The 14,777-nt window shown below is 51.0% G+C and overlaps 1 protein-coding gene across 1 annotated transcript in view; it reads right to left on the reverse strand.

Annotated features, from left to right (window-relative positions):
- The window catches only part of PPP2R4 (protein phosphatase 2A activator, regulatory subunit 4), a gene marked incomplete at its 3' end in the record, with an annotated part of 14,999 nt that extends 2,292 nt beyond the window's left edge, over positions 1-12,707 (reverse strand). Inside the window, exons 1-7 of the mRNA XM_010182975.1 lie at positions 12,610-12,707; positions 11,276-11,362; positions 6,677-6,802; positions 5,818-5,935; positions 4,273-4,372; positions 2,968-3,092; positions 2,371-2,471 (exon numbers count right to left, since the gene is read on the reverse strand). Of these exons, the coding sequence (XP_010181277.1) occupies positions 2,371-2,471; positions 2,968-3,092; positions 4,273-4,372; positions 5,818-5,935; positions 6,677-6,802; positions 11,276-11,362; positions 12,610-12,669 (717 nt within the window). The remainder of the gene's footprint in view (positions 1-2,370; positions 2,472-2,967; positions 3,093-4,272; positions 4,373-5,817; positions 5,936-6,676; positions 6,803-11,275; positions 11,363-12,609) is intronic.
- Positions 12,708-14,777: the final 2,070 nt, after the last annotated feature.

Genomic DNA, 14,777 nt, shown 5'->3' on the forward strand with positions numbered 1-14,777 from the left:
CACAGCCCTGCCATCGCTGCCGTCCACAGCCCCTACCACGGCCAGACCCCAAACCCTCCTCATCCTTGCACCTACGGGTACCGCACGCACCCCGCGGTCAGCAAGGTGGCAGCAGGGGGATGGCTCAAGTCCCAGCCAGCTCTGTAAACCTCACGCTATTCAAGAGCTACCCGTTCAGGTCCAAACCCACCCTGCAGATTTCCCAACAGCGGGCAGCTCACACAGGGCTGGTGCGGAGTGGTGCTGCCGTGAGGAGGATGCCTCGGCGGTCGGCTCTGTAAACCTCACACTATTCAAGAGCCACCCTGCAGACTTCCCAACAGTGGGCAGCTCACACAGGGCTGGTGCGGGGTGGTGCTGCCGTGAGGAGGATGCCTCGGCGGGTTCACCATCTCACTGCTACTTTAAGAGCCTGAGGTTTAAATATACACGTGGCAAACACCAAGGCACTGTGTATTCACATCCCTGAAACGTCACCCAGGGGCTGAGAAAAATATCTGCTCAACAGAATATTTTCTCAGATGGAAGAAAACAACCTACCTTGGTTGTAGCTTGCTGAAACAAAACCTGCTCTCATGTCAGTAAGACCTAACAGAGCCACTATGGGAACTGGTGTGGTGTTTGCTACGTGTTTAACGCCTTTAAAGGAGAGCTGCTGCCAGCTGACAAGCTCAGAAGAAAATAATATCGTTCATTTATTAAAGTCTTTAATCCTTTCTCTCTTCTTCCCTGCTATGTTGTTTTGTTGTTGATTTTGGAGAGAAAGCATTTGGAGGGCACTCGAGGCTGCCTCAGCCCCCTCTAGTGGCAGTAACAGCCTTCCAGGCTTTTGGGAGAGAAAAATGAAATTTTAAAAGCAAAGTCTTTACGAAACAGAAACAGCGCTTGCATGAAGATGAATTGAAAACACCGTGCATTTGATAATCCAGATTGTTGCCATCCCTGAGCGGCTCACGCCGGGAGGACCAGAGAGGAGGGCTCCCTGCCACCAGGTGGCACTGAGGAACCCAGCAGAAACACTGAAGCGCACGATTCTCAACAAGCGGGCAGAAAAAGGAGTGAAATCGCTTATTCTGAAAGCCTACTACAAAGCTAACTTTCTGCAGGCAAAAGCAGAGCTACCTGAAGAAACAGCACGGTGCTGTTATCGTGTGTTATCTGTGTACTGCAGAATTTTCTACACACATGTCAAGAGATGTCTGGGTTTATGTTTTTAACAGGTTTGTGCACTGTCTGGATATTACAGAGGCCCAAATTAAACTAAATCTTAGACCATCTTGGCTTCTGCTTCCCTGTCCTCATCTTGATCTCTTCCGCCAGCACCCCTTTACCACCCATGGCATGATTTAACTCTGCATTAAGGCTCCCACCCTGCGAGGTGCTAAGTACCAGCAAACCCTACGAGTTGCAGCAGTACTTGACACAGCAGCTCCTGGAGTTTGGGTCAAAAGCTCCTATAAAAATTTCCTACATAAAAGACTAAGTTCATATTCTGTAACCTCCCTTCTCATCTAATCACTAATTTAGAGATGCAAGGAGTAGAGGAAAAGCAAACAGAACAAAAGGGAAGAACCGTGCTTTGTCCTTCAAAATTAATCCCATCAACTCTCTCTTGCCAGAGACAAGAAATCCCTCACCACAACAGCGCGTCTTGTTCTTGCTCTCCCTGCCCAGACCATGCAGCAAGGGGGAACGGCAGAGACACAGCCAGGTCATCCCCTGCAGCTGAGGGCAAAAAAGCTCCCTCACTGAGAAACACTGCCCACACTTGGCAACAAGCTCAATATCACGGGTCCCTCACCCAGGGGCCCTGCAGGGCTTGAGCAGACACATGGCTGTGGTAGCACTGCCAGCCTGGTGAACCTCAGCACCATCTCTGCTCTGAATTGTCTGCAAATAAGGCGCATTTAATGGGCAACTCTTCTGGTAGAATTTGAGGAAGACCAAGCTGCACGGAGGTTTGGGCACCTGCCCTAAGCAAGGGGAGGGCCAGGGCCTGCTGGGCAGCACCCAAAAGCCAAGGAGAAGGGAGGTTATCTTGGCAAACCCAGCTCCTACTTCATCTTCCTAGCACACTTGCAGGCACCAGTCTTCCCCATCCAAGTTCCCACTGACTGCTCCAAGGTTATTTGTTTGCTCTTTTTACAGCTACCTTCAACTGCACTCCACAGCCCATCTGGCTTAATTACACTTTCCTCTCAATGTCCCTGTCTCAACCCATTCAAGGGGAGCACCTCAGACATGCAACAACAGTTCATCCACACAGTTCCATGAGAGCAAACAAGCAAAGGAGGAAGAGAAAACCACAGCCAGAGCCAAGTATCTCAAGTCAAGAGAACTTCCCTGTGGGACAAACCTTTCAGTCCTCACCTCTGTAATGAAGAGGATACACTCCAGGAACATGAAGTCCTTATGGTTTTCATTTACCACCTTCTCGTCAACAAAGTGCCGAGGCTCCAGATTTGGATGGTCTAAAAAGAGTAAGAAACAACAGGGAGTAACCTGTATGCCCCCCCCCTTCTGAGACCAAGTTCAATCAGGTCTTGTCCTGCCCCTCATCCACAAGAAACATGAACCTCCCAACAGAGCTCTTCAGAAGTCAGCACAGAGCTGCTCCCTTCCAGCTCATCTCCCACCCCAATGCTCAGCAGTGAGAGCATCTATCAAACTCCCCAGGGCAGAAAAATGTGTTTTCTAGCACCAAAACCAAGACTCTCCTTCTAAAAGGGTTGCAGACATTGCAATAGACAGATGGACTCTACAAGGAAGTCTTCCATCTCCCAACCTAAGCAACTAGCTTTATTTGGAAAGCTGAGAAAAAAATCCAGCTCCAAGCAAACTCTTCTGCTGTATGATACACAAATTTGGCATATGTGAATTTAAGTCAGTCCTAAGCCTCATAATCTTTGCAACCTAGACAGACAGGGCAGGGGGCAGGCTGGGACACGAGAAGATTTTCATTAGTACCTATCAGTTGAGAACTGCCCCATATGAAAGGTAGAAATTGGAAGTCATCCAAGCCCCACACGCCCTGGCTGCCAGCAGGCTCCATCCTGTAAGTCTTCTGAAGCTTTCGCATCACTTCCAGGTACCTGAGACCAAAGACAGAAGGAAGGGTTAAGGTAAGGTCTTCTGCTCTTTTGACTGACTTACATGAGGACAAGAACCACCAGTCTGGAGAAGGACACAACTTCATCACTTGGAAGTCGGACCCCCACATACAGCACAGTACATAGAATATGTATTCAGCTCATTTACCAGAGAAAGCAGTCTGATGGTACCTATAGTACCAAACACCAGCACCTTCTAAAAACAGTTGGTATTTTTTTGTTTTTACACCAAATTCATTAAGAAATCAAGTGGCAGGGGTTTATTTTATCTGCAGTGTTGTGTGTTGGTGCAGATCTTTCTCCACCCCCACTGTTATATGAAAACATTGACACTTCGCTCTCCTTCAATAACTTCCAAAAGAGCTCAGAAAGAGCTTTCCACCTTACAGCAACCGCTACTTCCACTTTTCAGGTGGAAAATTAAAGCTGGAAGTACTATTGAAGGAAATTGTTTTGATGCCACCAAACAGCGATACAGCTGGGATTAGATCTCTGGACTCCAAACACCCATTCCACCAGTTTCATCACTACCAACCCTACCTCCTGGACTGGAAACACATTGAGAGGAGCAGTGGAGGCCTGCCAGTTTCACAGATTATTTTTCTTTAATGCCTGAAGAGATGTTAGATCCTCTGATCAGACATCCTTGTCTACCACAAACTACAGAGCTTCACTCGCATACCTCTGCAGAGCTCAGTAACTTGTGCTCAAACAAAGTAACTTCCCAGAACAAGGCTCAGCTGGTATCAGACAAGGTGCTATCACCTCTTTTGGAGACAGTTATAATGGGTACAGCCATTAAAAAGTACATCCGCCTCCTAATTTTGTCTAAATTTGTCTTCAGTTTTCCCATTCTGTCCTTTTTCCCTAGGCCAGGAAGCCCTTCAGCACTCACATTCTCTAATTATGTAGACGTCTTTGTAGAAGGCCTTTGATTTGCCCAGCTCACACCCCAGGAGGAGATGACTCTTACGAATTCTTACTCCCAATGGGTGCAGATGAGCAGAAGGAAGGGGGCACGATCAGCCCAGACTACAGGAATCTGGTGTGCAGAACAGGCAAGTGACATCTCACACATCTCAGACAGCTGGAAGGGGGCACTGTCAGGGACCTGTCCCCAAACAGCTCAATGCTTCCAGTCCTTCTCCTTCCATTACCTCACCTGTTAAATACTTTAAAGACGATGGCCATCTGGTCATCCACTCTGAGCACACCGATTTTGCAGAGGCAGCAGAGAAAGGCTGCAAATGCAGCTTCGTGCCCTAGAATTAAAAGACATAAATAGACGTGACACTGGTGTCTCTGGTCCCCAGGACAACCTTTCTGAGGGCACCACAACAGCTCTTCAGAAATCACAGCAATCACAGTCCCATCTCAAAAGCCCCAGCCCTATTGTCCCTATTAATGCCATGAGCTGACAACATTTCATCACCACGCAGCACCCACCCAAAGCACACCTTCTAGACATTTATAACGTGATTATTAACTTTGAGAGAACAAGGAGTTCTTGAGGAAAAACAACTCCAACACTGGGCATATTGAGAGCAAGCAGGGCTCTTCCCAGGAGCTTGGCACAGCAGGGGAAGTGGAGCATCTGCCTGGGGGATGCAAGAGAACCTCACATCTGCAAGTAAACAGATTTCCTCCTGCTTCAGAAATATCTCTGTGTTGGAAGGATGCAGATCCCATGATGCTGCCGGGAACAGTCTGACCCAAAAGGTACTGGGATCTCAGGCTGAGTCTCTGCAGCTTGGTCCTTCAGCTAACAGCAAGGAAAAGAAACAACCAGCAAACCCAGAAATGTCTTTTAGTAGAAGGGACCACAGAAATAGGGAGAGTACAAGATCAGCAGCTCCATGCTATGAAGTGCAGCTCCCAGCGTAGGGACAAAGTGCATCTATGGTCCAGCCACTGTGAGCTGGGACATGGGCCTCTGGCTTGGGACACAGGAGGGGAGGAAAGGCTGAATTTCCTTCCCTGAGCTGACAAAACCCCAGCCAGCAGGTCCCTTTCCAAAGACAACATCTCCCCCTGGTGCCGACAAGCTGCAGCTCTGCAGGCAAGCACTGTACAGCCTCCAGCTCTTCATCCTTTTACCTACGTCCTCCTCTTCCTCTCCCTGCCCAGGTCCAAAGTCACGTTTCCTTGCACCCACAGCATTCTGCTCTGCTGCCTTTTAGCGAGGACACATCTGTCCTCCAGACAGAGGAGCAGAGCATATAGACAATTCTGGATTTAGGTCTAACTGAAGCCAGTGTGGCTACTCCAACCTGCAATCCGGTATCTCCTTAGGTGCAAAATGCTTCTGCCTTCAGATTTCAAAGTCTCTTTGAACAGAAAGTTGCCCCCCCCTAGTTACAACTCAAGCAATTACATTTTATCCATCTAAACTGCCTATTGCAGATCCGCAGGTGCAGGACTGCTGTACGTGGTAAAGCAGATCCTACAGCTTATCCTAGAGCAGCTTGCACAGCCTGGTTCACATTTCCTCGGATGAGACATGAAAAGGGGGTCATAGCTCTAGCACAGCCCTGCTCCCAGTCCCAGCTCTCTCAGTCATAGCCCACACTGGACAGAAGGAAGAGGAAGCCCTGTTTGTTTCAAGCTGGCACTAAAAACAGTGGCAATAACATATTTAAATAAGTGCAGCCTCCAAAGGGTCACTACTCTGGGGGTCCAATCACAGCCAGCGTGTGTGCCCAGGTACCTGTGCCATAGTCAATGCGAGTGGAGTTCCCCACAGACTCCTTTAGGTACACAGCCACCTCTTGTGCAGCGTCAGCCAAATGCCTGGGAATCACTGTTGCCACCAACCTTTCGGCTTCCTGGAAGACAAAAAAGACTCCCTTGAGTGAGTGCAGATCTGTCACAGTCCCCAGGAACAACTCACCCGCTGCTCAGACACTGCTGAAGAGTGGGAGCTGCAATGGTGCACTCCTACAACAGCCAGAGCCAGCATGAGAGAGGAGTAAGTTCCCCTGTTGAAGAAGTAAACTCCAGAGATGGAGCAATTCAGAGAGAGCTTATCCTAACACTTACCCAGGCCACACACCTCCTGCAGGAAAAAAAAAAGCTTCACCATCCAAGTACATCAACTCAGTTACCCACCATTAATATAATATTAAAGCATTAATTGAGCAGCAGACCACTGCAAGCTCATTGCTGCTGGGACCCTGCCTGTGCCACCTCCAGAGCTCAGTGCTGGGCAAGTGCTCTGAGCTGAGGGAAGTTGAGCAACTTCACAACCTTCCTCTGATTTTGTGTCTCATCCATCAGCTAGCAGACACAGTGGTCAGTCACAAAGCAAAGAAGTTCCTTGGGCTTGGAGGGCCCTCATGGCTCATCCAGGACTTGGAGACCCAGCCAAGGGCATTTACATGGACCATATGCTGTCATAAGAGGAGAGGACAGCACCAGATCAAGGGCAAGATGTGGATCCTTCACAGCTAATCTCAGTATTGCTCTGTATGCTGCTTGGCTGCCACACAACGATGGAGCCATTCTGCTACCCCTGCTGCCTGTCTGTAGGAGCTGCATATAACACTGCACGAGAAAGACATGCTCACCTGGTCTAGTTTGGCGTACCAGGTCCTGAAGGCTTTGTTCCCAAAGCGAGAAGGTTGATCCACTGGCGGGGTTTCATCGATCCATCTGTCAAGGGTGTTCAGAAGAGCCACCAATTTTTCAATGGGCTACAGAGACAAAGAAGATCAGGGGCCACAGTGACATAAACTACAGCAGTCCCTCAGGCTCTGACATCTCTACCTGGGATTGGAGTTATTAAAGCCCACACCACTCTTCCCAAGGGTGAAAAGCAGGAACAGGATGTGCCAACTGTCCCCAGAATGCAGAAAGGCCAGGAAAACCATCCTTCCCCTCAGCAGATCAGTCCAGGGGTCTCACCAGAGCGAGCATGAGAAGCTCTCAGCTCTTGATTCAAACAAAGCTGACAGGAAGACAAATGCAACAGCAAGACAACAGAGCCATCTTTCTTACACCTAGTGCTGGAAGGAGAAAGTAAGGAACCCGTGTAGGACGTATGAGAGCGACTGGAGGAGGCACTGCTGTGGCCATGGAGAGAAGAGAAGTACAACAGGCAATACAGCACCATGTTTCAAGCTGTGCTGTTAGGACCAGGGCTGGCCAATGCAGACAGCTCATCTGTGCTTTGCCCATGCAGCTGGGGAACAGCTGCACCCCCAGCACCAAGAGGCAGCGCTTTAAGCGACTCTGAACAGTTTTAGGAGGCTCTGCCGACACCCGGTCAAGCCTGCCAGAGGCTCCAGGATTCTCCTCACCCAACTCCAAGCATACAGAGAGCTGTCAGCCGCCACAGCAGCTGGCCAGGCCCCGGGCAATGTAGGCTCCTCTGTCTCGAGAGGGGATTCCTCCTTCAAGGGGACAAAGAGGACAGCAGAAGCAGCGGCTGGTTTGACTTTGCTGGAGGCATCGACCGTGTGAAGCCGGCTGGTCTCCTGGGCTGTGGTTCAATTCTTCACGCTGCCTGCCGGGAGGACAAGGAAACAGCCGAGCCCAGCAAGTTTCCAGCCCTTGAAGTGCCACACAAAGGGGGTGGGCAGAGCGAGGCATGGCAGAGCCATGCTGCCACCGAACCAGCTGCAGATCGCTCCTCATGCGCTCCGCTCCCATCAGGAAGGGTCTCATGGCACACACAGCCTCCCACAGACAGCAGCTCCCCAGGTGCCATCCCAAGGAAATGGTAGGATCAGGCAGTGGGAAGCGGGATCAGGTAGGGTAGGGATCCACCCACCCCACAGGACCTCAACACTTGGCTGCTGAGCCAGGGTGGGACAGAGGAGAAGTCCTGAGCATGCCAGGAACACAAAAGACACAAGGGACACAGGGGGACAGAATCTCCGGGTGCCCTGGTGAGGCTACAAGCTGGAGCCGGTGCCTCAGATAGACATGGACCAAGGCAGCACAAACCCTTCTGCTTCAGCTCCCTGCTGCCCAAAACGCTGCAGAAACCCAGTGCCTCCCCGCTGCAGCGGGCCAGGTTTGGACTCAGCTCTCCTCCTTCCTGGCTATTGCATTCCCCTCCAATTAACCAACAGCATCCCCAGCACTGGGTTGCATTAAATAATTAAATCATGCTGGTGATTTATCCGCCGGCACCAGCAGCTCATTACGAGCAGCTACCGTATTTCAAACCCCTCTCAGCGAGCACTCAGTGCTGCCTGGATAAATGGCTGGCAAAGATCGGCTCCTTCCCCCTCCCCAGCTCTGCCCGCAGGCCTTGGGGAGTGCGAGAGCCAAACCTCCCCTTCCCCACACGCTCGCTTTAAAGGGATTAAAAAGCCCAGCCCCACTGAACACCGGAGAGCAGGACCCAGCTGCTGGCTCAGCCATGCCAATAAATAATTAAAGAGATGCAGCTCGTTTGGGGCTCAAGGCCCTTTGAAAAGGGGGTTACTAAAGGAAGCGGCTTCCCATTGTCCAGCAGAGGAAACTTGTGCATCCAGGGCTGACCCCAGTGGGAGAGAAGGAGGGGATGAGCAGAGCTTACGGGAACACAACCATCAGCACCACTGCAGCCTTGTTTTGCCTGGCTGGGTTTTTAAGTTCTATTTTTGCTTTACCTTTCCAGTGATCAAAGCAAGGGCAGCCTCCCCCCGCTCTTCTCGTTGTGCTGATTTTGCATCCCCTTGACCCTGAGTCTGCCACCGGTCCCAAAGGCAAACCATGGAGCCTCCTACAGAGCAGAGACCTGTCAGCATCTCTGAAGAGCAGGAGCCAGGCAGACGGAGGTGCTGAGAAGGCATCGCAGCAGCCAGAGCTGCCTGCGGGGACCAAGCCTGTCCCTGGGGGCTCCTTGGGTCCTGTTAGAGGGGGGAGCTGCTAAAATCAGGGCATTTGCTGCTTCCCTCAGTTCTCTCCTGAAACCAGAGCAAGCCACAAGGCTGGCTAATTTTTCCCAGTGCAGCAAACTGTTTGAAGGGAAGGTCTGCTCCTCAAATGGCCAAAATTAACCTCCTCCTCACTGCCCTGCTGCTCTGATGGAAGTCACAGCTCTGAAAACCTGCTCCAGGCTGCAGCCCCAGCAGCTGCCGCATGCATCCCCACACAAAAAGTGCTCCCTCCAGGAGAAGGCAGGTCACAGCCTATCAGTCATAAAACCTTGTGCCAGACATAGTGTCTACGCCAGAGTCCTAAACAACAGCCCGGCTATCACCACTTGTCAGATGCCTCCAGCAAAACCCCAGACAGCTCCATGCAATTTCTCAGTAAGAGCAGAGCAAGCTCAGCAAGTCTCAGAGGGGGCTCAGCCCCCAAAGGATCCAGCTCTCGTGGCCGCAGACGGTTTGGTATCGACACACACTGCTCTGGAAACCATTAAGCTGTCTCTTTCAAAGCAGAGCAGACCACACGTGCTTTTTTTTTCCTCTTCCCCGCAGCAAAGCAATACCAGTAAAGTCACAGAGAGGATACGCGTTCAGCAGAAAGGATTCCAGGAGGTCATTTGCCAAAGGAAGGCGTCCCCAGCATTTGATCAGGGAGGAAGATGGGACGGCACAAAAGCACATCAGCGGCTGGTACAGCAAGAGAGAAGAAAGCGGCGCAGAGATGCAAGCAGAGGCCACAAGGGGCTGAGCCTTTAAAAGCACAGATAAGCAGTTTGATCTACAAACGAACCCGTGTGAACAGGCAACCTCATCAACAAGGCAACCCTGGGGATGCTCCACCTGCGTTTCAAGTCACAGGCTTCTGCTCTCCTCAGCGCGAGGGGAATGAGATGTGGTCCCTGCCACTTCCCAAACTGTTGGGATCGTGCCTCTTGTTTGCCACCTGGATTAGGACTGCGGATGGAAAACATTCACTCCAAAAGGGATCTGCTGCATGGACACAGCCCCGATACAGCTTTTCCTAGGCAGCTGACAGCTCACAGGGGTTGGCAGAAGAGAGTTTCTCCCTCTCCCCTTTGTTTTGCTCATTTTTAATGCTTTGTTTCCCTCTCTGTGAATGGTTGGGAATGAACAAGATCATGACAAAGGCAAAACTCAAAGGTGAAATGCAAACAGTGGAAAGCAAGAGCAGACAGCATTTTCTACTGAACTGAAGGAACAAAAGGTGGACACAAAGCCTGTTGGGGAGGGACTCATTATCCCTTATCCCCCCCGTGGAACTACAAGCAAGTTTGTCATTCACACACTGGCTCCTAGAAGGGAAGGCTGGCCTTAACATGCCTGCTTGAAACATAAATGACTAGGTTCAAGATCACCGCAAGCTGCCTTCCCACACCAGAATGAAGCTAAAAAGACAGGACCCAGTCTCCTTAGGCCTCTTCTTAGACTGTTCCCAGCTTTCTTGCACAGCCATGGTAAGTTTGAACAGCAAAAACGCACCCGAGAATCTCCTCGCTGCAATACAGAAGAAGAGAGTGGGATCCAGTGCGCGAGAGAGGAACGAAGCTGACACCCAACTCACACTTTGCAGATCACAGCAGCACTCAGGGAGACCTCAGCACGCCCTGAGCATGACTGAAGCCGCAACACTGAGGACGCCTGCCCTTCCCCTCTGTCTCCAAACCATCTCACCGTGCCCCGCTGAGGTGAACCGGCATTAAAACTTGGCGAGGCAGGTCCACTCCATGATGTCCCTTGAGCTCACACAGCATCAAACCAGACCTCACGCACCTCAGCTATGGCGCAGGACGAGATCGGTGCTGTTAACACCATCTGAGTACCAGGGAGGCCTGGGGACAGGGAGACAAATGGCGTGCCCAAGGTCCCACAGAAAGGCCAGCGGGTGAGCAGGAACTGTACAGATACCTCAGCCTTTTGTCTGCAACCAGAGGGGAATACCATGTCTTTAAAACATCGCTGGTTGAAGCCAGGCTGTGAAACCAGGGTCAACACATGTCCTTTCTGCACACTCCTTTTCACCACCAGCTTCTGTTCACGTGTAACTTGCTTCGTTTCCCGTCCAGTGAGCACATGCAGAGCCTCTGCCTCCTCGAGGGAGGGCCGCAGGCTGACATTTGCATCCCCAAGCATAATCCAACCACATTTATTCTGCCTGCCTCCCAGATGAGCTGCCAACTCATTCCTCGTCTAGGAAATACTCACTGTAGAGCCAAAAAAAAAAAAAAAAGGAAAAAAAAGAGAGAAAAAGGAGAAACGAAGAGATCCAAACTCTTCTCCTACCTCTGAAACTTCGTATTCGCAGGTCAGCTTCTTGCCCTTGACACCTTCATTCAGAGTGAGGATGAAGCCCATGTAATCTGCGTACGCCTGCAAACACACCCGGGAGAGCAGGGCGTTAGTGAACACCATCGTCTGTTTGAACACGCAACGCGGCACGGGAACGCTCCTGCACACCAAGGGAACCTTTCCCAACACACAGCGCTGCTTTCTCGGAGACACCCAGGGCACAGGGCTTGCTGCGAGGTGACTGCTATTTTTGGCAGACCGCAGAGGCAGATGGCGACTGCACCAAGAACTCTGCATCGCTGGAAAAATTACAGAAAGGAGAATCCTAAAAAAGCTCACACTGCCCCTGAAATCCTCCCCTCAGCTCCCTGCCTCCTACCAGGTCTAATTCAAACTTCTTGGCTCTGCAGTCTCACCTGTCCCTTAGAGATCCTGCTCTGCTTCTCCCAGACCTGGCCCTTATCTCCCCTCTCCCATGCTCATGTGTGATGGAGAAGAGGGAGACAGCCCAGCCTCCTCACTGGTCTTTTCTTTAAATTCACTGCTACTGAAGCATCATACCCAGTGCAGCTCTGAGCCTCTGAGAACAGCAGACCAGTGCACTGCCAACCCTCCCTCCTTGGGCCCCTCCTGCACAGAAACCCTGACCAGCAGCAAGTCCTTAAACCCAGGAGACTTAAACCCAGAGGTTTGCTTGAGACCTGGCTATAACTTAAGCTTCTCTTCAGTCATGGCAGATCAGTCATCGAGCAAGAACCTGCTCCTAAGAGGTGAGACAAGTCTGGGCTAACACCAACGTCTCAAAGGCAGGGAGGGGAGAGCCTGCCTGATCCACCAGCTACACACATACCACAGACACCAATTATCCAGGAACATGAAGGCCTCGGCTGCAGAGCCCTTTCCAGCACAGCAAGGCGGCGAGGCCCTGGAACCAACCCAGCCTGATGCGATGTAGAGGGTCAGGCAGCAGGATCGCGTTCAAGCCGAGTTCAAACAGCACTGGGTAAATCCAGTTTTGCCATCATGCACAGGCTAGGTAGAATGAAATAGTTACAGCTTCTTGTCTAGCCTGTTGGGAGGCAGCAGCAATAATTTTTAAGCATCTCTGGTCTCCCTGGCTCACTCCTGTGTTGGAGCATTTGACTGCCAGACTCCTCACCTCACTGCCAAGTTATTTTCCTACAAATAGGCAGCGACTCTTCTGCTTTAAAGCACAAACCATTTAATTTCCCATTACCTGTCCAAACCTGCTTTACCTCATCCTGTTCCCTGGCCGCCCCTGAAGCATAATAAGCACTTACCAGCCTTACCCAACCCCAGAGCCGTACCTGAGAGCACTTCCACTTGGCCATGTCGGAAACCATGTTTATCTCCTTTTTGGGGATCATGAAGCTCTGCTGGAGGGGAGGAGCCTCCTCCTCAGAGGTGTCTGGGAGATGCAAAAAGAGAGGTAAAATAGAGGAGTGTGTCTTCCTTTCTTATGAATCAACATTACTTTCTCAGGAGACAAAGCAAACAAAACCATTCCAGCTTATGTCATTATCTCTCCAAGTCCTCCTCACCAAACAATAACCTCTTGATCCCTGGATAACACACTCCTAAGGACACTGCACGGCCTCAGAAAGTGGCATTATGTTTGTTTTCCCCACTTAAAGATGCATTTCCCATCCACCCAGAGAGGCTGGTGCAGGAGATAACAAAGCCAACACCCAGCCAGTTCAATTATTTCTGTCTAGGGAAGAAAAGCCTCGGGTGCTGCTGACGGACCGAGTTCTCCTGACAAACTGTGCCCTGTTTTTAGGGTGGGAAGCCTGAACCACATTCCTCCAAAAAGGACAACTCCTGCAAAGGCGAAGCTGGAGCAGTTCAACAGATGGCAGACCAGAGCCACAGCCCCAGTCCAGGCAGCACAGGAGCTTGGAAATGCCGGGACACAGCCTCTCCCAGGTGGGAGCTATGAAGATCATTTAATTTTAAAGCTCTCTCAGAGCCCAGGATGTAATACTTAATGCAAATGCAAGTTTTTAAATGCATCAGAGGGGTTCTTTTCCCTGGCATCCGAACCAAGGGGCCAACCCTGCTGTGAGGGTGACCCCAACCACAGGCTCTCCTGAGCCAGAAACGCTCCATGAGGTGAGAGATAGTTTGCATTACGCTCCTATACGTGCAACTTTTAACAGCGAGAGGCAGTGCAGCAGACCCCCGTTAAAGACAGCTAATGTGGATTTATGAATTCTGTCAGAGTCACCCAATTCATCTTTTTACTCCTAGAAAACCCGAAGGCATTTGTGTAGCACCAGCCACTCTGGCAACGCTTCAGTGACTGCTCTCCACGCTACAGCACGTTCAGGCACTGGCTCCCTACCACACACCAAACTGCAACTCCTTAAAATATTATTAGCTGCAACTACATAGAAAATACAACCCCTAAGCATCAACAGCCTTTTCTGCAGCAGAGCGGTGCTGTCTAGCAGGCAGATGAGGGAAAAGGGAATCCTAAGTCCCAGGAACCACGCAGAGTCTGCTACAGACTTGTCACATAACCTGAGAGAGTCATGCAACTCCTCTGCCGCTCAGCTTGCCCATCTACAGAACAAACGCAGTCTCATCACAAGTTACCGTGAAACTCCCAGGTACGAGGGCGAGAGGAACAGCACGCGAGGAATGTAAATAAAAGACACGTGTGCCTCTCTTCGAAAGATTCAGCACGCAACTCAACGACAAGCACCGTAACGATGGAGCTGTTATTTTAAAATAACTTTGAACACAAAACCCATTAAAAACTCCAGGGCAGCGGTGCGAAAAGGCAAACACTGATTCGTCCATTAACACAGACGATCCAAGCGATGTGGCCAGGGCAGTGTCCTGGACCAGGGGTATCTGCGTGTTAGCCTGGCCATGCCTCGTCACAGAACTTCCTTCATCTCTTAGCATTTGTTTCTCAACCATCACTTCTCCTGACGCACACTTTGTGCATTTCCTCTTGGGGAGGAGACCAGAGACACTCAAGGAAGGAAACACAGTGAGGGCTGCAGGGGTTACAAGAACATAAAATGAATACATAAGGAAAAGCCCAAAACCAATGACATGATGGAGACAGGAGCAGAACAGGTTAGTTTTACAGTCAGAAGAAGCTTGGACAAAGGAGACACTTTCAGTCATATTTTTGTGGTGTGAGGAGGAGGAATCAAACTCAGCCGCAAGACAGACTTTCCATACCAGCGACCACCACTCCCCTCAGCAACGGGAAACAATCACAAAAAATGGGCTACAGATGAGAGAGAGCCCTGACTCCAGCTGCTCTGGCAACTGAAATCCCAACCAATGTGCTCCTGGGACACGCAGGATGGACCTGCACACCCAGTCGGCCCTCAAAGGACAGAGGCTCCCCCCCCGCCCCGTCCCCCGTCCCTGCTGTGGGTGCAGAACCCGCGCGGGCCTCGGGGGCCTCAGGCCCGGACCGTGCCGGCGGCTGGCGGCCCAGCAGGCCTCAACC

The sequence above is a fragment of the Mesitornis unicolor genome, unplaced genomic scaffold (genome assembly GCF_000695765.1).
Source record: "Mesitornis unicolor isolate BGI_N332 unplaced genomic scaffold, ASM69576v1 scaffold34864, whole genome shotgun sequence".
NCBI lineage: Eukaryota > Metazoa > Chordata > Aves > Mesitornithiformes > Mesitornithidae > Mesitornis > Mesitornis unicolor.